The 21958-nt window shown below is 42.6% G+C and overlaps 1 protein-coding gene across 15 annotated transcripts in view; it reads left to right on the top strand.

The window, feature by feature from the left end:
- TTLL5 (tubulin tyrosine ligase like 5) overlaps nt 1–21958 on the top strand; it is a 318372-nt gene that overhangs the window by 248422 nt on the left and 47992 nt on the right. For all 15 annotated transcript variants that reach the window (XM_036843204.1, XM_036843202.1, XM_036843207.1 and 12 more), the window contains one exon: nt 10626–10708. In XM_036843204.1, coding sequence (XP_036699099.1) covers nt 10626–10708 — 83 coding nt within the window. The remainder of the gene's footprint in view (nt 1–10625; nt 10709–21958) is intronic.

Genomic DNA, 21958 nt, shown 5'->3' on the forward strand with positions numbered 1-21958 from the left:
GTTGCTTCTGGCATCTAATGAGTAGAGTCTAGGGATGCTACTAAACATCCTGCAAAGCACAGGACAGTTCCCCACAGTGAAGAATTATCCAGTCCAAAATGTCAGTAGTACCAAGGTTGAAAACTCCTGAGCTAAAGAATGCACTGGGCTCTTCTACAGGGAGACTGACAAAGCTGACATGGACCCACTGGCTGAGGCTCCATCTTTATATAAGGCTATGAGCCTACAGAGTTAGAAAGATAATGAAATACCCTTGCAACTGTTCATGTCTCAGAACTCACCTGGATTTCTATTTATCTCTGAGGCAGGGGCACCAGAATACCACTGTCAAGTCTGGTTCTGGACTGGGGTCAGGGGGACTGGGTAGAGGCAACTGTAAAATCTTCAGACAGGGAGGGGTGAGTAAGTAGGGAGACAAAGGGGGGAAATGATTTCTATTCAAAATGAGCCTGCAAACCAAAATTCTAAAACACATGAATAAATCTAATATTAAGAAGGATTGCCAGCAGAATCAGCAACTGGACCATGAATTCCTTGCAGATGAAATGAATATTTTTGAATGGTCAGACATATTAGATATTAGATCGTGTATCTAACAGTATCTTGTGGAGCATGACATGTGACTCTGATAGGAATATCAGAAGAGAGAGCTGAAAGACAGACGAACAAGCAATACTTTAAAAAATAATAACTGAGGGGCTTCCCTGGTGGCGCAGTGATTGAGAATCCGCCTGCCAATGCAGGGGACACGGGTTCGAGCCCTGGTCTGGGAAGATCCCACATGCCGCGGAGCAGCTGGGCCCGTGAGCCACAACTACTGAGCCTGCGCGTCTGGAGCCTGTGCTCCGCAACAAGAGAGGCCGCGATAGTGAGAGGCCCGCGCACCGCGATGAAGAGTGGCCCCCGCTTGCCGCAACTAGAGAAAGCCCTCGCACAGAAACGAAGACCCAACACAGCCAAAAATAAATAAAATAATAATAGTAATAACTGAGAATTTTCTGGAACTGGAGAAAGATATGAGTCCTCAGCTAAAAAAAAAAAATCATTTCTTGTACCAAAATAAATGCACCTCTAGACACATCATAGTGACAGTGCAGACCATCAAGCATACATGGGGAGTCTCACGTATCATCTGAAAGAAAATTCACTTTAACTACAAAGGAAAACAGTATACCAGCATTCTTCTCTTCAGAAGTAATAAGTGGCAGAAGACAACAGCTAATAGCTTTACAGTGTTGAGGTAAAGTAACTTTCAGTCTAGAATTTTATATATAGCTAAATTGTCATTCAAGAAAGAAGGCAAAAAAAAAATAATTTGAGATATTCAAAGTCTAAAGCGTATACCACCTATGGCCTTCACTGAAAGAACTAACAAAGATAAGTGTGAACACAGAATAACATGAAACAGTGAAGTGCAAAAATTTTATAAAATGTCTATAAATGTTAGTGACTATAAAAATAATTGTTGGTCTTCTTTAAAAAGATAAAACACGTTTAAGACAACGACAGGATTCAGGGACAAGAGTAGTCAGTGGATAGTAAATGTATAACAGATCTGTGTCAAGTTTAAGGACAGGACAGAATACTGAATGGCTTTATACTTTCTTAGAAAATAATAGCTAAATAATTAATATACAGTCTATTGCTTTCAAACCAACAGAGGGAGAGAGAAGGGAATGTAGAAACTATGAATCCAGTGGGAGGCAGGAAATGAAGGAAAAAAAAAAAGCAAAGGAAAAAGATGGGAAATGGAAAATTTAAACTAAGATAAAGTAAAACACATGTGTAATCACAATAAATGTTAACAGATTATACTCTTCTATTAAAAGATAGATTATCAAATTCCATTTTTTAAAATGTTCAGTTATAGGCTGCTTAAAAGAGACATGCCTAAAGTAAAATCTTGCAGAAAGGTCAAAGATTGGAAAAAGGTAAACCATGCAATACTAATTAGAAGGAAAACTAGTATAGCCATAGATAAAATGAAATTAAGCAAAAATCATTGATAGGGATAAAGAAAAGCACTTGTATGCACTTAACATAACTTCAAGATATATAAATCAAAAGCTAACAAAATTATTTAAGAGAAATTCACAAATTATCATGGTGAGTGATTTATTTAAATATACTTCTATCAGTAACTGACAGGTAACTCAAACAAAAATTTCTGAAGATTTTGAATATTTGAAATGGAGAATTAACAGTTTGCTTTAATAAGTGGCTTTTAATCTTTTTTGACCACCACTCATAATTTAAAGATACATTTTATATGCAACCCAGTAAAAATATCTCTATGTATGTATATGAAATAAAAGTTTCATGAAATACTACTTCCTATTCTTTTTAAAATGCTGATTGTGTCCCCTAAATTGATTTTACAACCCCCTTATGAGTCACAACTCACAGGAAAACATTAATAGCCATGCACAGACTCCTGGGCCCAAAAGGGATAACATAACATTCTTTTAAAGTATACGTGGAATATTTATAAAAATTCAGCACATACTGTGTCACAAATGAAGGCTCCACCCGTTTCAAAACATCAATATCACACTCTATAACTATAATAATTATACTTAATTTAGAAATAATAAGAGTTTTTTTTAAGGCCTATGTGTTTGAAATTTTTTTAAATAGAGTATATAATAGTTGTTAAAGAGGTAGTCATAATGAAAATCATAAAACATTTAGAACTGAATGTCTATGAAAGTACGACATATCAAATTTGTGGGATAGCCAAAACTGTACTCAAAAGTAAACTTGTAATCTTAGATACATTTATTACAAAGACAGGAAGGATTGAAAATCAGTGAGTTAATCATTTAACTTGAAACGCTATAAAAGAAACAACAGGGTAAATTAATAAAAATAAAATAATAAAAATATAGAAATCACTTAGAACAGCCTGGCACATGGGAGAACGTGAGAGAACAGTGCCTCAATCAGTGTCTGGCACATGTTAGGTGTGCATTAAACACTTGGTGAAGGAATGAATGAAATTGACAGCAAACAATAGCGAGGCTTACCTCTGCAATGACTAATAAATAAGAAAAAGAGAAAGTCCCACATAAATAATATTAGGGATGAAAAGGAATGGAACAAGAAATATGATGGATTAGATACTGTGTAGTATGCTTATAAAATGAGTCCTGTGCACCACTACTGCACACAAGTTGACTTCACTAAGTGTTTCTTGAATTGGTTTTGGAACCAGATCCACATTAACAATGTTCTAATTGTTATTTGCTAAGGAGTAGCATGTTAGCTTCTGTTTGTGAAATGCATATGTAATCCCTGGACAGGATTACACAAACACTTGTGTGCACGTAGGTATGTTGTAAGGAAAATTATAAGGTATTTAATCTGTGAGTAAATGTTTGCTAAGAAAAGTCAAAGTCTTTTTTTTGGAATTCAGTTCTTTAACCTAACTTGCATCTTAGGATTTCCTCTGTCCTTTGAGAATTGAAAAGTGGTTGATTGTCACCGGTATTTTATAAAAATGATCAAGTTTGAGGGTTTTTCTTTTCAGGACCTTCACAGATGCCACCGTGGCCATTTGCCACACCCTGACAAGATCAGCATTTCTCGCTCTACTCTTTCTGTAGAATCTTGAGCATTTTCCTTTTGTGGGTCCTTCCTTCTACAGAAGGGTCATCCCTGATGTGGTGACATGAATCCAAGACAGACTTTCACTAAACCAGTGAAATAGAAAACTAGTACCTCTGTGTTAGAGATGTGGAAAGCCTTGAAACATAGCACCAAACCACAGTCAACCTTGTGAAGTAATGAACAAAACAGATCTTAAAGAAAGAATATCACTTTCAGGAAAGCTTCCACTGATTAAAATAATGGCCGGGGGTGGGTGGGGTGGGGTGTGGAGAGGAAACCACAAATAAAGGAAATACAGACCCATGAAAAGACACATCACTGTTACCAGCAAAATGGATGATGGGAGTTTTACTCATTATAACCCTCCTTGGTGATGGCATGTTATATAGGCCTGCTGTATGGTGTGGTCTTTATGCCAGTGGAACTGCTAGCCAGCCATTTGATCAGCTTGTACTCCCTAAGTAGAGACTTGCACTACAAGAAGTCTTTCAAAATAATAAATGCAATATTTATTAAAGGCAGTATTTCCACTTATAGAAATATGATTTGTTTGTAACGTATTATTGAACAACTTCTTTGAAAGGCCCAGAAGATCTGTTTCCCCTCAATGCCCATATCAGGATCTTTCTTGGGCTGCAGGAAAATGGAAGAGGCAAGAGGAGTAGAGAGAAATGGAGCAAGTGAATTGAATTCTGGGTTAGGAAATATATATTTAATATTTAAGGAAACTCTTTAGGTACTAGCTATGAACATGTCCCAGGGAAAGTTCCTGCCTTCATGGAGATGTCACTGTTAATGGATTCTTCTAATTCTTCATTGCCACTATATATGGCCACATATCTTATTTCCGTGTTTTTTTTTTTTAAAATTAATTTATTTATTTATTTATTTATTTATTTTTGGCTGTGTTGGGTCTTCGTTTCTGTGCGAGGGCTTTCTCTAGTTGCGGCGAGCGGGGGCCACTCTTCATCGCGGTGCGCGGGCCTCTCACTGTCGCGGCCTCTCTTGTTGCGGAGCACAGGCTCCAGACGCGCAGGCTCAGTAGTTGTGGCTCACGGGCCTAGTTGCTCCGCGGCATGTGGGATCCTCCCAGACCAGGGCTCGAACCCGCGTCCCCTGCACTAGCAGGCAGACTCCCAACCACTGCGCCACCAGGGAAGCCCCCCTTATTTCCATTTTTAAGTGTCGCTGTCAATCAGGAATCCTGCCCTTCAGCAGCTTTTGATAATTAGAGACAGTTCACCTGCAGAGAAGGGTCTGAACTAAGCCCATTACCACAGCTGAGATTGTAGTAAGCCTCTAACACTCAACCTTTGACTACATCTCTTTTCCGTCTCCTAGAACTTGCACCATTTCCGAGAATAACAATTAAGGAAAACTACAGGATCAGATAGTCATACCTAGCACTCTTCTTGGTTTGAACTCTAACTTTTGTGTGATATAAAGTTAATGGCACCTTTCTCGTCCCATCTTTTCAGTATTTCTCACCGCAAAACTCTTGAACTTTTTTTTTTTTTTTTAATTTATTTTGGCTGCTCCAGGTCCTAGTTGTGGCTTGCAGGCTCTTAGTTGTGGCATGTGGACTCTTAGTTGCAGCATGCATGCGGGATCTAGTTCCCTGACCAGGGATCGAACCCAGGCCCCCTGCATTGGGAGTGGGGAGTCTTACCCACTGGACCACCAGGGTAGTCCCTGCATACTTTTTTTTTTTTTTTTTTTTTTATTAATTTATTTATTTATTTATGGCTGTGTTGGGTCTTCATTTCCGTGCGAGGGCTTTCTCCAGTTGCGGCAAGTGGGGGCCACTCTTCATCGCGGTGCGCGGGCCTCTCACTATCACGGCCTCTCCCGTTGCGGAGCACAGGCTTCAGACACGCAGGCTCAGTAATTGTGGCTCACGGGCCTAGCCGCTCCGCGGCATGTGGGATCTTCCCAGACCAGGGCCCGAACCCATGTCCCCTGCATCGGCAGGCGGATTCTCAACCACTGCGCCACCAGGGAAGCCCTCCCTGCATACTTTTTTTTTTTTTTTTCCAAATATACACCAGTTGTCTCATTTTTTTTTTTTTTAAAGATTTATTGATTGATTGATTGACTGATTGCTATGTTGGGTCTTCGTTTCTGTGCCAGGGCTTTCTCTAGTTGCGGCGAGCGGGGGCCACTCTTCATCGCGGTGCGCGGGCCTCTCACTATCGTGGCCTCTCTTGTTGCAGAGCACAGGCTCAGTAATTGTGGCTCACGGGCCCAGTTGCTCCGCGGCATGTGGGATCTTCCCAGACCAGGGCTCGAACCCGTGTCCCCTGCATTAGCAGGCAGATTCTCAACCACTGCGCCACCAGGGAAGCCCCTGCATACTTTTATAACTCATTTTTCTGAACTCATCTTTAGCCACCTCTCTGTATTCCATTTGTACTGTGATCAGAACACCACAGGTAATGTAGCTGCATCCAACACACATTTAACTTTGCACATTCAGCTATTCAGAGAGAAAGAGAAAGTACAATTTCGATAGTGGCTGATTCTACTTGATATTCCCCTCAGGACAAGATGCGAGATGCATGCTTCTCTTATAGGAAGAGCATCCCACTGTACTATGTGTAATTCTCATGCTTAAAGACGCATATTCTATATGACAAGCCAGCTACTTCATTTGGTGCACAGTTGAAGAAACAGTGATTAATTCTGATGCTGGCAGGAAAAAAAGATGTGTATTAGCTTTATTAAGAGACAGCTTGCCAATCTCAAATGAGACCTCTCTTCCAAAGGGAGTTTAAGAGTAATTTTGACTGATTTTGATTTCTGACTGGTAGCTTGCCAATAATTACCTTTTGACTCTAATAGCAAATCGCTGTTAAGTTGCAAGTTCTGAATATCTATTGTCATTCTTCTACAGTTTAGCACCAATAATCCATACTGAATTAGAATCAGTGAGTCATCCAACTTAATATTTTTATGTAGATAGGCTTATAGTGAATGCAAAGATTGTCAATATTCCTAAGTAAAAATAACAATACTAGTAATAGTTAATGTTTATTTAGCCCTTAATGTAATACCCAACACTGTACTAGGATGTGCTTTACATCCACCATCTTATTTAATCCTCAACAACCCTACAACATAGGTCCTGTTACCTTAATGTTAAAGCCCAGTAACAGACTTAGAAACAACCAAGGGGGGACTTCCCTGGTGGCACAGTGGTTAAGAATCCGCCTGCCAGTGCAGGGGACACGGGATCAATCCCTGGTCCGGGAAGATCCCACATGCAGCGGAGCAACTAAGCCCGTGCACCACAACTACTGAGCCTGCGCTCTAGAGCCCGTGAGCCACAACTACTGAGCCCGCGCATCACAACTACTGAAACCCGCATGCCTAGAGCCCATGCTCCGCAACAAGAGAAGCCACTGCAATGAGAAGCCCACACACCACAAGGAACAGTGGCCCCTGCTCGCCACAACTAGAGAAAGCCAGTGCACAGCAACAGACCCAACACAGCCAAAAATAAATAAATAAATAAATAAATGTATTTATTTTTAAAAAAAAGGAAAAAAGAAACAACCAAGGGGACATATACATACCTTTCTATGTAAATATTTCCTAAAACACAGGTACTCTCAGGAAAGCAGCAAAGAATCATTGCAAAAGCAGATCAGCAAGTGCAAATTAACATACAGGCTCTAGACAAGCGATGTTTTAAAAGTTCTCATTTCAGAGTGGTTTGTCCAGAAGTTGGAACGTATTTTCCCAAGGAAATGATGTTATCACAGCAAAAGCATATTTACCCATGATGTGCCTAAAGTTGTAATAACATAAACCCAAACCATTTTGTATAGCAGTGTCTCTATGGAAAAATTTACTCTGAGTTTCCCCTTGGATGTCTGTGGACACATTTCTCCTCCACTGGGGAGAAGGGGACCTTGTGCGAGAAACAGTAGGACCGTTCGAAATGTTCAAAGTCGGAATCAGCAATGGCTCCTGAGGCCTGTGGTGGGAGTTGCTGGAGGGAGGAGGATGGAAGAGTGAGTGGAACTGGGTGCAAAGGGGACACAGGGGCAGGAGATCTTGGGTGAGGAACAGGAGGAAGCCTATAAAGGTGAAGGGTGGGAGAGGAATTCCAGAGAGGAGAGGAGAAAGAAGTCACTAGCTCTAAACCCCCAGGGACTCTTCTCATGCCTCCGGAAGCTTTCTGTTCCCTGCTTGTATTTCTTCTACTGCCTCCAAAATTTCGCCTGCCTGCTTCCCTTTTTACTGCTAACACTAGGGCTTCCTCCATGACGCTGAGATCAGCCCCGTAAGTTTTCTTGACTTAGCTGCTCCTAACACAAGTGAATGGGCCTTTGGGTTTTTTAACTTTTGTAAAGGAAAGAGCCCATCCTAGGCCCTCCAGAACTTTTCGTTTTTCACTTGGACCTGGAAGCACAAATATGAGCCTACAGGTGCTTTGGATGGTTTTTTTGGGTCCATAAGGGGCTTAAATAAATTGCATAAGCATTCCAGATGTAGCTCTCCGAGGCTGAGGCTTGGGAAAAGGGAAAAAGCCCTCTGCTCCTTTCTCTCCTTTTTGCCTCTGTGGTTCCCCTGTCCTCAAAGTAAAAGTGGAAAGGAGTAGGCAGTACCCAGATCGAGGCTCGCTGGAGACGAAGGGCTGTAAGACAGTGTGATCCTTGCATCGCTGCTGGGGTGTGTTCTCATGTGGCACATCTCCATCAGGGGTGTAGGGACCACCTGGGCACCTAAGCCTCTACCAGCCTCTCCCAGCGCTTCCCATCCCACCTTCCTCTACTCACCAGTCAGTGTTTCCCTGACTTCTCTGGTGATATGAATCACCTGGGCACCTGGGGAGCTTAAAAAAAAGCCTGAGTTCTCAAGGCCTGTCCCAGACCACTGAATCAGAATCTCCAAGCGAAGGGCCTGGAAAGCTGTGTGATTAACAAGCGACCCCAGGTGATTTCCGTCAAGGATGTTAGGCAAACACTGCCTGACTAACACCCGACAGGTGCACACTTTGCTGGTCTTTAAAGGTTCCTACGACATTCTAAGCCCCTTTCTGCCTCAGAATCATTATATAGATATTTCTTCTCCGTGAAAAGCTCTTTCCTGTTCCCTGCTCTTGGCTAATGCCTACTTCTCCTGACTTCATGACGTGCCTGAAGCACAATTTCCTCAGAAAGGCCATCCTTGACCACTCTCCTCACCATGTACACAACTAATGGTTTTTATTTAGTTAGTTAGTTTAAATTTCATTTATTTAAAATTTTTCATTTATTTATTTATTTATTGCTGCACGGGGGCTTTCTCTAGTTGTGGCGAGCGGGGGCTACTCTTCGTTACGAGGCATGGGCTTCTCATTGCGGTGGCTTCTCTTGTTGCGGAGCACGGGCTCTAGGCACACGGGCTTCAGTAGTTGTGGCACACGGGCTCAGTAGTTGTGGCATGGGAGCTCTAGAGTGCAGGCTCAGTAGTTGTGGTGCACAGGCTTAGTTGCTCTGCGGCATGTGGGATCTTCCTGGACCAGGGTTCGAACCCGCCCCTGCGTTGGCAGGTGGATTCTTAACCACTGCACCACCAGGGAAGCCCTATTTATTTATTTTTTGAAGAGGTTTTTTCTTTTGGTCATGCAGCGTGACTTGGGGGATCTCAGTTCCCTGACCAGATCCTGGGCCACGGTGGTAAAAGCCTGAATCCTAACCGCTAGGCCACCAGGGAACTCCCTTTCTCCTCACCATCTAAATCAGGTTCCCTGTTTCATTCTCTCATAACACCTTGTGCTTTTTCTCCGTAGCATTTATCACACAGTTTGTATCTTATGGATTTGCCAAATGCCTACCTCCTCACTAGCACCAAGCACAGGAATGCTTAATAAGTATGTTTTGCTTGAGTGAGTAAATGGAAAAATAGTGTTGGGCGAAGGTACTAAAGGTTGGGTTGGATGCTGCTCAACAAATAAAGAACTGAGTATGAGAACTTGAATCTCCCAGGTAAAATTGTTACATGTCAGCTAAAGTCAAGGTAGATGGGCCCAACAAATAAGTGTATTAATGGGGCAGTGGGTGAGATTACTTCAAAAAATATTTATTAAGTACCTGGTATGTGCAAAATGCAATATTAGGAGCTATGGATACAACAGTGAATGAGACTGAAGCAGTCTCTGCCTTCATGGAGCGCACATTCTAGCAAGGATGACAGCTGTTAAGCAACCAGTTACACGGTCCTGTAATTTTGGTAAATGCAATGAAAGAATGACAAAGCTATAAGAGCCTGTAACAGGGAGACCTGGCATGGTCTGTAGGGCATCAGGCCAGTCATAGAGCTTCTAAGACAAGTGGCTGGGGAACCTGTGTCCAAAGAATCTAATATACTCCGTCCTATCTCTTGTCAAACGTGGCACGAGGGGAGGTGCCTCTGTATATGGCTTCTCAACCTCGGCACAGTTGACATCTTGGACCAGAATATTCTTTGTTTTGGGGCACTTTCTAGTGCACCGTAGGAAAGGCTTAGCACCATTCCTGGCCTCTACCCACTGGATGCCATAGGCCCCGCAGTTGTGACAACCACAGCTATCTCAACATCACCAAGTGTCCCTGGTGGGAGGGTGGGGGGAGGGAGCAAAATCTGCCCCCCTCGCCCCCCCCAGTTGAGAATCACTGCTCTACATGAAACTTTTTTTTTTTAATGTCTTTACTTATGATTTATCCAAGTCAATACCAGGAATTTAATTTATTCATTCAATAAGTATTTGTTGAATGCTTAGGCACTGGGGACACAGTAGTGATCAAAGCCCGTGCTTTCTTGAAGCTGTGTTCCAGTGGGGAGAGATGGACAATAAATTTTAAAATATGTAACATTTCAGAAGTAGGGGATAGGTTGGTCGTAGAAGTTCTTTCTGATAAGACGACATTTGACCTGAAAGAAGAAAGGGGATGAGTGGCAACACCAAAAGCAAGAGGCCGAGCCATTGCAGGGCCGTAGTTGACCTCACCTTTCTGTCTGCAGGTCTAACCAAGCTGCTTGTGTTTCAGGGGCTCCTCCACTGAAGGGCAGCTGGACGGACTCCAGAGCAGCCTTAACTCTGCAGCCTTTGTGCCCGTCACCAGCTCCACAGGTCAGTTCCGGGTGGGACAGAGGGCAGGGTCTGGGCCAGCAAGTTCTCTCCTGCCTCTGAAGAGAGCTCCAGCTCAGAGAACGAAGCATCCGGGCCTCTGGAGCACTGGCAAGTGGGCATTTTGTTACTGTCTTCTTCCAAATGACAGCGACATTTTAGGATGAAATGGTTTTCCAGAACTAGTTTGGGGTAGGCGAAATTTCCCCGTCTGGTAGAATGTTATCAGATTTGCAGCATTTAGTAAAAAGCCTGTATTTGACTGGTGTTGTACTGTTTCTATGGTATTTCCACATGTAGTATCTCACACTAAATTCTCACCACAACCCTGTGAGGTATACCTTTGTCACCTCCACGTGAGGAAACAGAAGCTCAGAAAGTCAAGGGGCCTGTGGGAGACGATCCATGCATGCAGAGCTGGAGCTGTGGTCTGATCTGCGTCTTGTCGTGCTAATGTCACAGTCTGTTGCCAGGTAGTTGCTGAGGGCCTCAAGCCTCTCAACATAGAAGTCAGGCAGCATTGGTCCAGGGATAGTTTTCTGTGAGTAATAATTCATAAAAATACACTAATAGGTAATCAGAAGATTGAAAGCAAATCCACTTGGATTCAACTCAACAAGTTGAGTTGAATCTCAACTTGAAGATTTGTTGAAACTCAACAAGTTTATTTTTGAGCACCTCCTGTGGAGAAGGTAACATGCTGGGCACTGGGGTGCGTAAAGGGTGAACTAGACAGTCCCTGCTGTCAGGGAACCTAGAGGCTCGGGGAGAGGGAGGTCAGCGGGAGCCTGCTGTGTGGGGTGGGGAGGGATATCTGGCACTGGGGATGCAGAGAATAGACAGCCTTGGCTGAGCATTGCTGTGTGTCAGGCACACTTCTGAATGCTTTACATTTGTTCACAAAACATGCATATAACATAGGAGCTGTAGTCCTCGTTTTATGGCTGAAGAAATAAAGGCACAGACAGATTATGAAACGTTATCTCAAATCTCACAGCTAGTGAATGGTGAAGCAGTATTTGAACCCAAGGGCCAACCTGGCCCCGGCTCTTTAGGGATTGGGGAGGACTTCCTAGAGGAAGAAGTATCTAAGCTGGGGTTTGACTGTAGACAGGTCAGCCGGGAGAGGGGAGGTGTGGGGTGGAAGGAGTTCCAGGAAGAGGGAACAACGTGGGCAAAGGCCAGTTGAGGGAAGGGGGCGGGTGGTGAAAAGGTACTATGTTCGGGGAGCCCTCGTGCTGAGGACTGGGGCCTGAGCCGGGACTGGCAAGAGAATAGGCTGTAGAGGTAGCAGGGCCAGCCTATGAGCCGGGGAGGAAGCTTGTTCTTGAGAGCAGTAGGGAGCCATCGAGGAGCTTAAGGGCAGGGTGCAAGGGTGTGTGTGTGTGTGTGTGTGTGTGTGTGTGTGTGTGCGCGCGCGTGTGTGTGTGCGTGTGTGTGTGTGTGAGTGTGTGTGTGTGTGTGTGCGTGTGTGTGTGTGTGTGCGTGTGTGTGTGTGTGTGTGTGTGTGTGTGTATGTGTGTGTGTGTGTGTGAGACGTAATACACCTTAAAATGATTACAAGGTCGCTAAGGAGCCTGGTTAGTTTGACTGTGTTATGGGGATAATTCCATAGACCTCATAGGCTTACTGTGAGGTTTAAAGGAAGCAGTATACAGAGAAAGGCTCTATAACTGCACCCAAGTCAGGTAATAATATGAAAAGAGTATAAAGATTTTGTTTTCCACTTAAACTCTTCGAACCTGAATTCAAGAAATATTTGATGGGTATATAAACCCCCCTTTCCCCCAAAAAAGAATTACTAGAACATGGTAGTTTTTTGGTTTTTTTTTAAATTTTATTTATTTATTTATTTATTTATTTATTTATTTATGGCTGTGTTGGGTCTTCGTTTCTGTGCGAGGGCTTTCTCCAGTTGTGGCAAGCGGGGGCCACTCTTCATCGTGGTGCGCGGGCCTCTCACTATCGCGGCCTCTCTTGTTGCGGAGCACAGGCTCCAGACGCGCAGGCTCAGTAATTGTGGCTCACGTGCCCAATTGCTCCGCGGCATGTGGGATCTTCCTAGACCAGGGCGCAAACCCGTGTCCCCTGCATTGGCAGGCAGATTCTCAACCACTGCGCCACCAGGGAAGCCCCTGGTAGTTATTTTTAAGGAAGTTAAATTTCCACCTTGGAACTCTTATGGCCTGAGAAGTGAGTGGCTAAGAGAACCATGGACTAGTTGGAAGGGTTTCCACGAGATACAGCTTTTAGAGCCTCTGTAGCTCTTCAAATTGGCTGAGGCTGGAGAGGTTTACAAAGCTCAGGAGATCCAGGAAACCTGCGTATTGCATTTGTGTGTCTAATTGATACATTAAGTATGGAATTGAACTCTTTGCATGCACTCTGGGTGAGGAAGTTGGAAATTTGAGGGACAGGTGGGTCATACTTTCAGCATGTTGATCATGAATTAGTGTTTACCGACTGTTGACAGTACTTAGAAGTTTTTGTAACAGTTGTACTGAATTTGGTATCAGTATAAAACCACAGAGCAAGGAGAAGTTGTACTTCTCCTTGGCTTCTAATATCTATCTTTTCTCCCTGCTTCTACCTTAAGATAAGTGCATTATTCTTCTCACCTTGTTGAGGTAGCCTGCTGTTTACTGCTGTTGTCTCCAAATGACTCTGGGCCTCTAAAGTCCTTTGAATTTGTTCCTCTTCTGTGACTTTCCTGGTGTTCCTGATCCTTAAAGAAATGCTGATGAACATGATGTAGCAAGGTTCAGGCATTTCCCATACTTCCCAATAAATGTTTTACCTTAGCAACATAATAATAACTAACCCTGTTAGAGTTATTTATAGAGCTAGTAAATAACTACCTGGCACTTCAGTGTTTTACCTACAAATTATCTGTTTTTCTTTATTACACATAGATTTAAAGGTGTTATTCTAGGGGTTTAGAAGCATGTCCTTTAATAGGGAGAAGGTTAGGTTGCTATTAAAAACATTTTTCTTTAAACCCAGAAGAAGGAAGAACAACCCCTATAATAAGTCAAAACGTTTACACGTCTCTCTGAGAGCTGGGAAGTTTTGCGTGTATAGGAATCACTAAACTGACTATGAAAGGTATTTAGCCCCCGTCTGGTACAGTTAACTCAGTTATTGAGTCCGTGAATATAGCAAAAGTCTGCTTCCTGACCCCTTGACCCTTCCTTAAGTCTAGCCCAACCAGGCCTTCAAGCTGTGTGACCTTGTTCGTCAGGCAGTCTGAATGAGATAGTGGTTCATCCCAGGGCGCTGTTGAAAAGCAAGTCAGTCCTTTCCCGCTGACGGTGGCCTAGTGGCATTCTTGTTACTATGAACATTAAATGAGGTAGTGAATGTGAAAGCTCTTAGCGGAGTGCCTGGAATGCTCCATGAGTGTTAACTTTCCTTGACTTCCCTACCTCAGGCTATGTATTCTGTGTTTGCTATAGAAGGGGAAGGTGTAGAGTCAGCAAATTTGGAAATTTGAGAAGGAAGCTGGAGTGAGGGCCTTTGGCTCAAAGCCAAAGCCATCGGCCTTCCTTCTTTATAACCATGGTGTTCTTCTTGAGGTCTGAAGTGGTGATGGTGAACTAAAATAGCAGACAGCAACAGATTAGATAACTGGCATTTCTCTCGTGCTGATTTGATGGTGTAAACTACCATTGTTGTAGGGCTTGAAGCCATACCAGCTGCCCTCATCCCAGCCGCTTAGCTTACGCCTAAGCTTTTCCTGTCCTGGAGCCCAGCCTCTATATGCACTCCGCCCAACTTTTTTTTTTTTTTTTTTTTAAGCTCTTGTAGATCTATAATTGGAGGAAGGGACCATACCACCTTTTGAACACCAATGCTGGATTTCATTTACAAGGAGTGAGAAGCAGTGTCCCCCGTTAAGCATTTATCATTTCGGACCCTGGTAAAATTCAGGGTAGCTTTATGCTCTTTGCATGGGGACAAGGCAGCAGCACATTAGTGTGCCTCTGCCTGCCCACTTCGTTGTCTCTAAGTGAGACAACAAGAGAAAGGAACTTATTTTAATATAAAGTAAACCCAGTGGAGCCCAAACCCTAAGGATCTAGAAATCACTTTGACTTTCAAATGAAATTATTTGCCTGGCAGCTCTCAGCAGAGTGACCTATTTTCACTATCAGATTCTTGTTCTTTTCACATGCGTTGTATAGTTGTTGGAGATCCCGGGTGGGTTTGGGGTATAATAAATTAATAATAAAAATAAACTCTTGAGATGCTTGCCCTAGTGTCTTATACCCTTTATTGCTCCCAAAACGTTCTTCTCTCCCCAGAGTCAAAGGGACAAGAATTTGGGTCTACTACCCACTCTTATGCTGTTAAAAAGCAAGAGAGAGAGGATGGATTTGATGTTTGGCAGGAAATGGCGCGCCAGCATCGGGGAGAATGATGATCCCCTAAAGTCTAATTTTAGATTTGACCTCTTGTCCTTTCAGCCAAGATTAAATAAAGTGTTAAGTGGGGATTTTTTTTACATTTTTCAGGATCTTTGGACGCTCCCCAAGTTATTTTCGCCAGATCCAAACCCTTGCCCACACAATCTGGAGCCCTTGCTACAGTTATAGGACAGAGAAAATCAAAGTCGGTGAAGTCAGGGCCAATTTAAGGTAACAGTAAGAAATAAGAGCATTTTTAAAATTATAACTTGCTGACTTTACGCCACAGCAAGAGACTTAATAGCTGTCAAGAGAAGTGATAGTTTCTCAAAATGACTAGGAAATTGGCATTTTATAAAACCAAAGCTCAGAAGGACTCTCGAAATCTGTGGGTCAAACTACTGCTAGCTTGCTTCTATGTTGGCCTACCAGTAGGTGGCACTGTGGCAGTGAGAAATTTCCTTACTATTATGGAGGCATTTGATGAAAAGTATGGGGACATTCAGGCCAATCAGAGAAAGAAACTAAAGCCAAAATTGAGTTATTCACAGGTAAAATGTAACAGACTATACTGAAAAGCATGATATTTGAAGATTAATTACAATAGCATCTAAAGAGAATGAATATTTTTTATTAAAGATATTTATTATGAAAGAAGGCTTTTAGACTACCGTTGGATAGTTTGTGAACTGGACTTTCAGCTAATGGGAGACAGGCAGGGAACACATTTTTAAAAATTTTTTTGTGAGATTGATTAAGCTTCTTTCTGAGTTACTTAATATAAGCATATACTATAATTGGCAGCAAAATGAACTATAAACCCCATCCTACCACTCATCCAAAAAAAAGCTCCTACATTAAAGAAATGGCCTGACTTGATCATGTGAGGCTGTACCCACACTTCACCAGTGCTACCCCCAGTATTTTGTTCCCAGCTATCGCCTTCAAAACTTTCCAGAAAATTCAATGAAACTGCAAAGTTTTGATGATTTCTTTCCTCTTTGCTCTACCCTACACACTAAAGCATTAATGGCACACCTGCTATGAGCTTAATACTCTTCTTACCTCTAGGGGAATATTTATAAACTTATTTGAGAAGCATTATTCATCAAACTACCCCAGGAGAGCAAAGGAGGGAGGAAAATTATTTACCCACCACAGGATTCATTTACATTGGATCAGAAAGCTTCAAATATCTTTCCCCAGCCCATCTAAACTCTTTCCAAAAAGGAATGAGAAGAGAGAAGGGAACACCAAATCCATGACTTGGTCATCTACCAAAATGTACCAGAGAAACTGAAAACAACCAGAGTTCCATTGGTAATACTTAGCCAATGGTCCTTCAATCCTGATACTAAGCGGCCTATCCAGTGATGTGTTCATCACTAATAACATATATTATAGAAAGCTAAAGCAAGAAGATCAATATTTCCTTCAGGAGACTGGCAGCCAGAAGAATGAATATGACATCAAGCTCCAAACCAAACCAGCAGCCTGCCAAGAAGTACTAATGTCCATCCGTTTCCAGGACTGTGAGACTTGGACTTGCCTCAGTTGTAATATCACTTTTCTTGAACCTATTTCACTAGTATCCCTTACAATCCACCCAGAACATTACATGGCAAAATAGGATCATCAGCAAAGAAGCCTTGGGAAAGAGCCCATCTCTCAACACTTAAATCTGTGTTGCGAACACAGCCCCACTGAGCCTGAGCTGTACATAAAGGTGGGGGATGCTGTATTGAGGTGGTGAGACCACATGCCAAATGTGTGTGAACCCAGAGACAGTGGGTGCAGCATACTGCTGGGACACTCCAAGGGCAGGCCTGGCAGATGGCAGGTGGCAGTGGGCTGCCTCTCCTTGAGCAGGGGAGTTAGGTAGTTTACAAAGTGAAGAGGCAGAACCCGAGTCCACAGCCCATCACCCAGATGCATGCCTTATTTTTGTTGAAATGCAGTGTAGACAGAATCACTGCTTGGGCAGAGATCCCTTCATCCCATCCACAGTCATGAATGAATGTCATCACCAGCCGTGACAGTCCTAGAACCTCTTCATATATGGGTTTAGAGAGGCAGTCGGGTTAAATTCAAGGATTTGACATGTGTTTGCATAGCATGTTATATATAAGACTGACAAAACATCAGTTGTTCTTATCAAAGAATGAGAGAGAGGTGCTGAAGGATATTGGGGACTCAAGACTATTTAAGACCCCCAATATGCTGCCCCAGGCAAGTGTCATATTTAAATATATGCATCATTCTGTGTCTTCTTGGATCCTTTATTGTCAATTTGACATCCATTCATCACAGAGTCAATTATATTAACTATATTTTCTGTATTCTTGATGCTTTGGCATTTGGGGACCTGCCCCTGCCAGGCGAGCTAATTCCTAAAGATAATAACAACTTGCCCACAAACATGCCTTTCACACACAAACCAGCCAATCCCACATTTATATCTCCGAGCACCTCCTTATCTAACTCTCACATGGCAAGTCAAAATTTCCTTTGCCCTAAATCACTCCAGGGCCAGGAGCCAGGCAACTAGAGACCACCCCTATAGCCCAAAGCCCGCCAGAATTATTTAAACTAGCCAGTCTTAAGCTGTTTACCCTGCCCTGCCTAGCCTTTCCCAAGGAAACCCCAAGTAAGGCTCTGGCCTAGACTTTCCCCTCACTCCTGTCTTCTGTCTCCTGAGCACGCTGGTGTTTGCCCCTGTGACCCTGCGTGGCGTGCAGTGACCCCCTCTCTGGGACCTGCAAGTAAAATCAACTTCTTCCTGCCAGGCCTCGTTCTTACATCCTCCTTGGCCGTGCGGACCTTAGCACACCATACCCGACATGTACGTTCTTAGAACAGACATCAGCAGGAAGAATAACTTTGATTTGTAGTACAAGGAACCAGGAAAAAATCTGAATCAATTAGGTTTGTATCACCCAGTTCTAAGCAACCGGTCAGCGTACTTACTTCATTATAGGCTGTATTGCACAAGCGATGTTTTAACAGTATGTGTTTTGCTAGTCTCAGTCTGGCTGCAGCCACACAAGAAGGATGTGGATCCCTCGACAGGGCAGGATCGCCTGGCTGCCAGCCATTGAAATTTCATGCTTTCCTGTCCTGAGGCCTCTTTCATTTCATTTAGTAACTCTTTCTACATTCAGCAACAAAACTCAAACATAGCCGAACAACCTGGTTGGAAATGGGGGAGGAAACAGCCTGGATTTCAGTTTGTGGGGGGAAAAGGTGGGTACTTCTAAGAACCCACCCAAAGGGGGTTCATTTGCCTTAAAGAAAACCAGGGAACTCTATTTCTGAAACAGATTAAGAAACGGGCTACTGAGATAACATCTGAAAATTGATATTGTCTCTTGCTGAGCTGGCAAAGCCCCAAGAGAGGAGTGATGATTCTTCAATTGTTAACAATTACTACTTTGTTACAAAGAGACAAGGGAAGTGCATTGGCTCCTTTCTCAACTTACATTTACGTTACAGAAGCACACATGCCTGCTGGAAAAAATGCCTGGCACCGTGCATTGTTAGAGTTGTACCTACCGCTGCATCCTGTAGCAGATTTGTGCTGTCCTGTGTAATATGCATTCACGTTGAGTGGAAAAAGATCCTGTTTATTCTTGTAGTCCTGAGTTGGGCAAGTAACCAGTATAACGTTGCCTTACTCTGGGAGTCTTTATACTTATCACTACAAGTTATCAATCTATACTCTGTGGTTATTCATCCCATGAAACCACACATCAGTGCTTCTAGCTTCAATGAGATGCTTGTTATAGGGACATACCTTTGCTTTACCATCCTTTTATCCGTAGGACATAATTGCCCCTAAAAGTTCTAAAGAAAGAAAACAGCATGCTAAGCCATGCCTGTCTTTGGGAAAAGCAAGTTTTGCCCATGGAAACATTTACAGCTCTGCTTGCCCGATCTGTAGAATTTGAACTGGGTCGCAAAGAGTGTAGGAAGGTAATGCAGGGCGTGGAGAAAGGTGACTTGCAGTATAGTGCCCTGTCAGCATGATTGGCATTGGTATTTATTCTGTATTCTTTCGAGTTATGATTGTAAGGCAGAAGACTCAGATTCTCTTAAGTCTCCAGGATGAAGAGCATCACTAGTGAAACAGCAGTCCCCTATAGTTCTCTGTTCTTGCCTTTTGGACACGCAAGTATGTCCATTTAGGGCTTCTGTGAGTATCAAGGAGCCCTCTTCTCTTGAAACCTAAACCCAGGATGACTAGTTATGCGATACCAGAGAGGAGCAGCTTGAATGTGTGGAATGTCCCTTTAGCTACATCAATAAAACATAGCACGTATCCCCAGGATAAAATGGGGATATACCTGGGAAAGCCAACCTGGTTGTAAGAGGGTGTGAAGAGAAAAGTCAGCTGGTTAGAAGTTGCTGTTTTAGTGTTACTTGTTTGTTGGTTGGTTTTTGTTATCAGGTAGACGAATCACTCTTTTTTTTATATCAGCTGGACTGAAAAGTGACTTTGAGGTTTTTCCCCCCTGCCATTCACTTCTAATTTGCTTCCCAGGGAAATTAAGACATGTCACAAGTCCAAAATGAAGACATTTTGCAAGTTGACAAGCTATTTTTTAATTTCTTCATGGCTGAGCTGCAAATTTTATTAGATAATGATTTGTTTATAGTTACTCATCAGCCATTGTGATGTGCAATTTTTAGAAATGTGACTTCTCTCAGGCCTTCTATTTTATATTTACTCCTCCCTTCTACTGTTCTCCAGTGTAAGTCACCATCATGCATGGTACATATTCTTACCCTCCTCTTTTTATGCAGAGGATTTGGGTTGTCTACAATAGCCTTTTGATTGTTGAGACGAGAGATACCCTCAGTTTACCTCTGTTACAGAAAGTTACATAAGCACAGGGAAGAAACGGTCTCAAGAGCCAGACCTCATGAAAACCTGCAACATTACCTGGGACAGTTAGCAGCTATAGTGGCTAAACAACGAGTCTGTTAGTCCATCCTATGACCAGTTCCTCGGCAACTGGCTTCCATTGTTCCCAGGTTAACAGCTCTGCCATACTCGTGGCTCGACCTCTCTCTGTGAGATTCTTTCTCTCCCCACTTTCTGCATTCAGCTTTAAAAGACAGAATCAAAATATTTTCCATTCATTCATCCAGCAAAGTGTCACTGGTGTGCAGAACAAAAGGTAGGCGGCTGCTGCCTTCCAGATGCCAGGCTGCTTGTACTGTTAGCACGATTATGTGATGAAAAGCTGCCAACGTATGCATTTCTGGCAGTTTTCTTCAGGTGAAACTTGTATCTAGGCAGGTACAGCATAGACTTTTCCTCTCTAGCAGAGTCTTAAAATATAAAACCATGTGCAATAAAATAATAAAATATAAAGGGAAAATCAAGGCCGAAAAAAGATATTTCAAAATTTTCAAATATAAGACCAAAGAAAATTACTATAATTGAGGTTAAATTTGGCTCTGAATCTCCTAACAACCAGGACAAAAAGGGAGTGTGATAAATAAAAGTATATAGTTCTCATTATAAAGAAGGGAGAAGTACTCTGGGGGGAAATTAAGCTTTTTCCTAGCTCTTACTCCAAAAGAAGTATTTTCATACTTTAGGTAGAGGACACTGAATGAAGTAATAGTGCCCTCAGCAACCTAACGTAACAGAAGTAGGTCATCTTTCTTGGCATGACCAACATGAAGGCAAAATATTTCAGTGCAAATCAATGAAGATGGTTTTGTGAAGGACAAAACTAACATAACCTTAGTTTCTTTGTGGTCCAGCATAAGCCAAGGGTAAGATAATTGGTTATTTAGAGGACTGGATGGATTGCATGCGCCTTAGACAACCCGAAGATACAATTTCTCTCAATTGATTGCATAGTAAGAGCTCGTTGTGCTCTTAGGCAAAAGCCCGGACACCTAGTCTTCTACTTTACTGGCTGAAGATGCATCTATATGCTTTGGAAAGCAGGTGACACAGGTAACATCCTGTGAAAACTGTGGAAGCTAAGCGATATTCTCACCCCATCGTACGGCATATTTCTTCTCTGTGCCTTTATTTGTATGTAGAGTTTCCTGTGCCTGCACACCATTGCCTCCTCTTGCCCATTAGCATGCCCAGTCTGATAGAGACACTTTCTGACTGTGCTCCAGTGAAATTCTGATTACCTCTACTGTGACACTTACAACACTCTAGTATCCTTAGGGATTACTTGACTGTTTCCCCCATTAGACTGTAATTCCCTGGAAGGCAAGGGTCAGCTGTGATTTGACTCTGAAACCACAAGGCTTAGCATAGTGCCCAGCCCATAGTAGGGACTTAAGAAATTCAGGTCGAATAGATGAATGAGTGGATTTTCATATTTCTGTCTTTGTGTATTCTTTGGCAATATCTGGAATACCTATCCACATATGCAAATGCTTCTTATCCTTTAAGGATCCAGTTAAGTTTTGTCCCCTCCAATAATCCTTACTCACATAATCCCATGTATCTTGCCAGTTTTTGAATCCCTAGAGCACTTACATTTTATATCACAACGTTCAGCGCTTCGCTGTATTTTGTCATCTTTTATCACTACTTACTTCTAGGGTGAACTAACTGTCTCTTCAGTGTGACCAGAAACTCCTTGAGGGCAGGATTACGTTCTGTAAATTTCTTAAATTCCTAGCAACATCTAAAGTACTTCATTACTTTGTAATACCCGCCCTTAAGAAAAGAATACATAACACACATAAAATTTTTCTGAAAAATAGTTTATTCCCTCTATTCTTCTGGCTTCAAGTAAAATGCTTAACCTCAGAAGATGAAATCTTTCAATGAAAATTTCACAAATAATGCATTTTATTATTAAAT

This window comes from Balaenoptera musculus, chromosome 2 (assembly GCF_009873245.2).
Source record: "Balaenoptera musculus isolate JJ_BM4_2016_0621 chromosome 2, mBalMus1.pri.v3, whole genome shotgun sequence".
Taxonomy (NCBI): domain Eukaryota; kingdom Metazoa; phylum Chordata; class Mammalia; order Artiodactyla; family Balaenopteridae; genus Balaenoptera; species Balaenoptera musculus.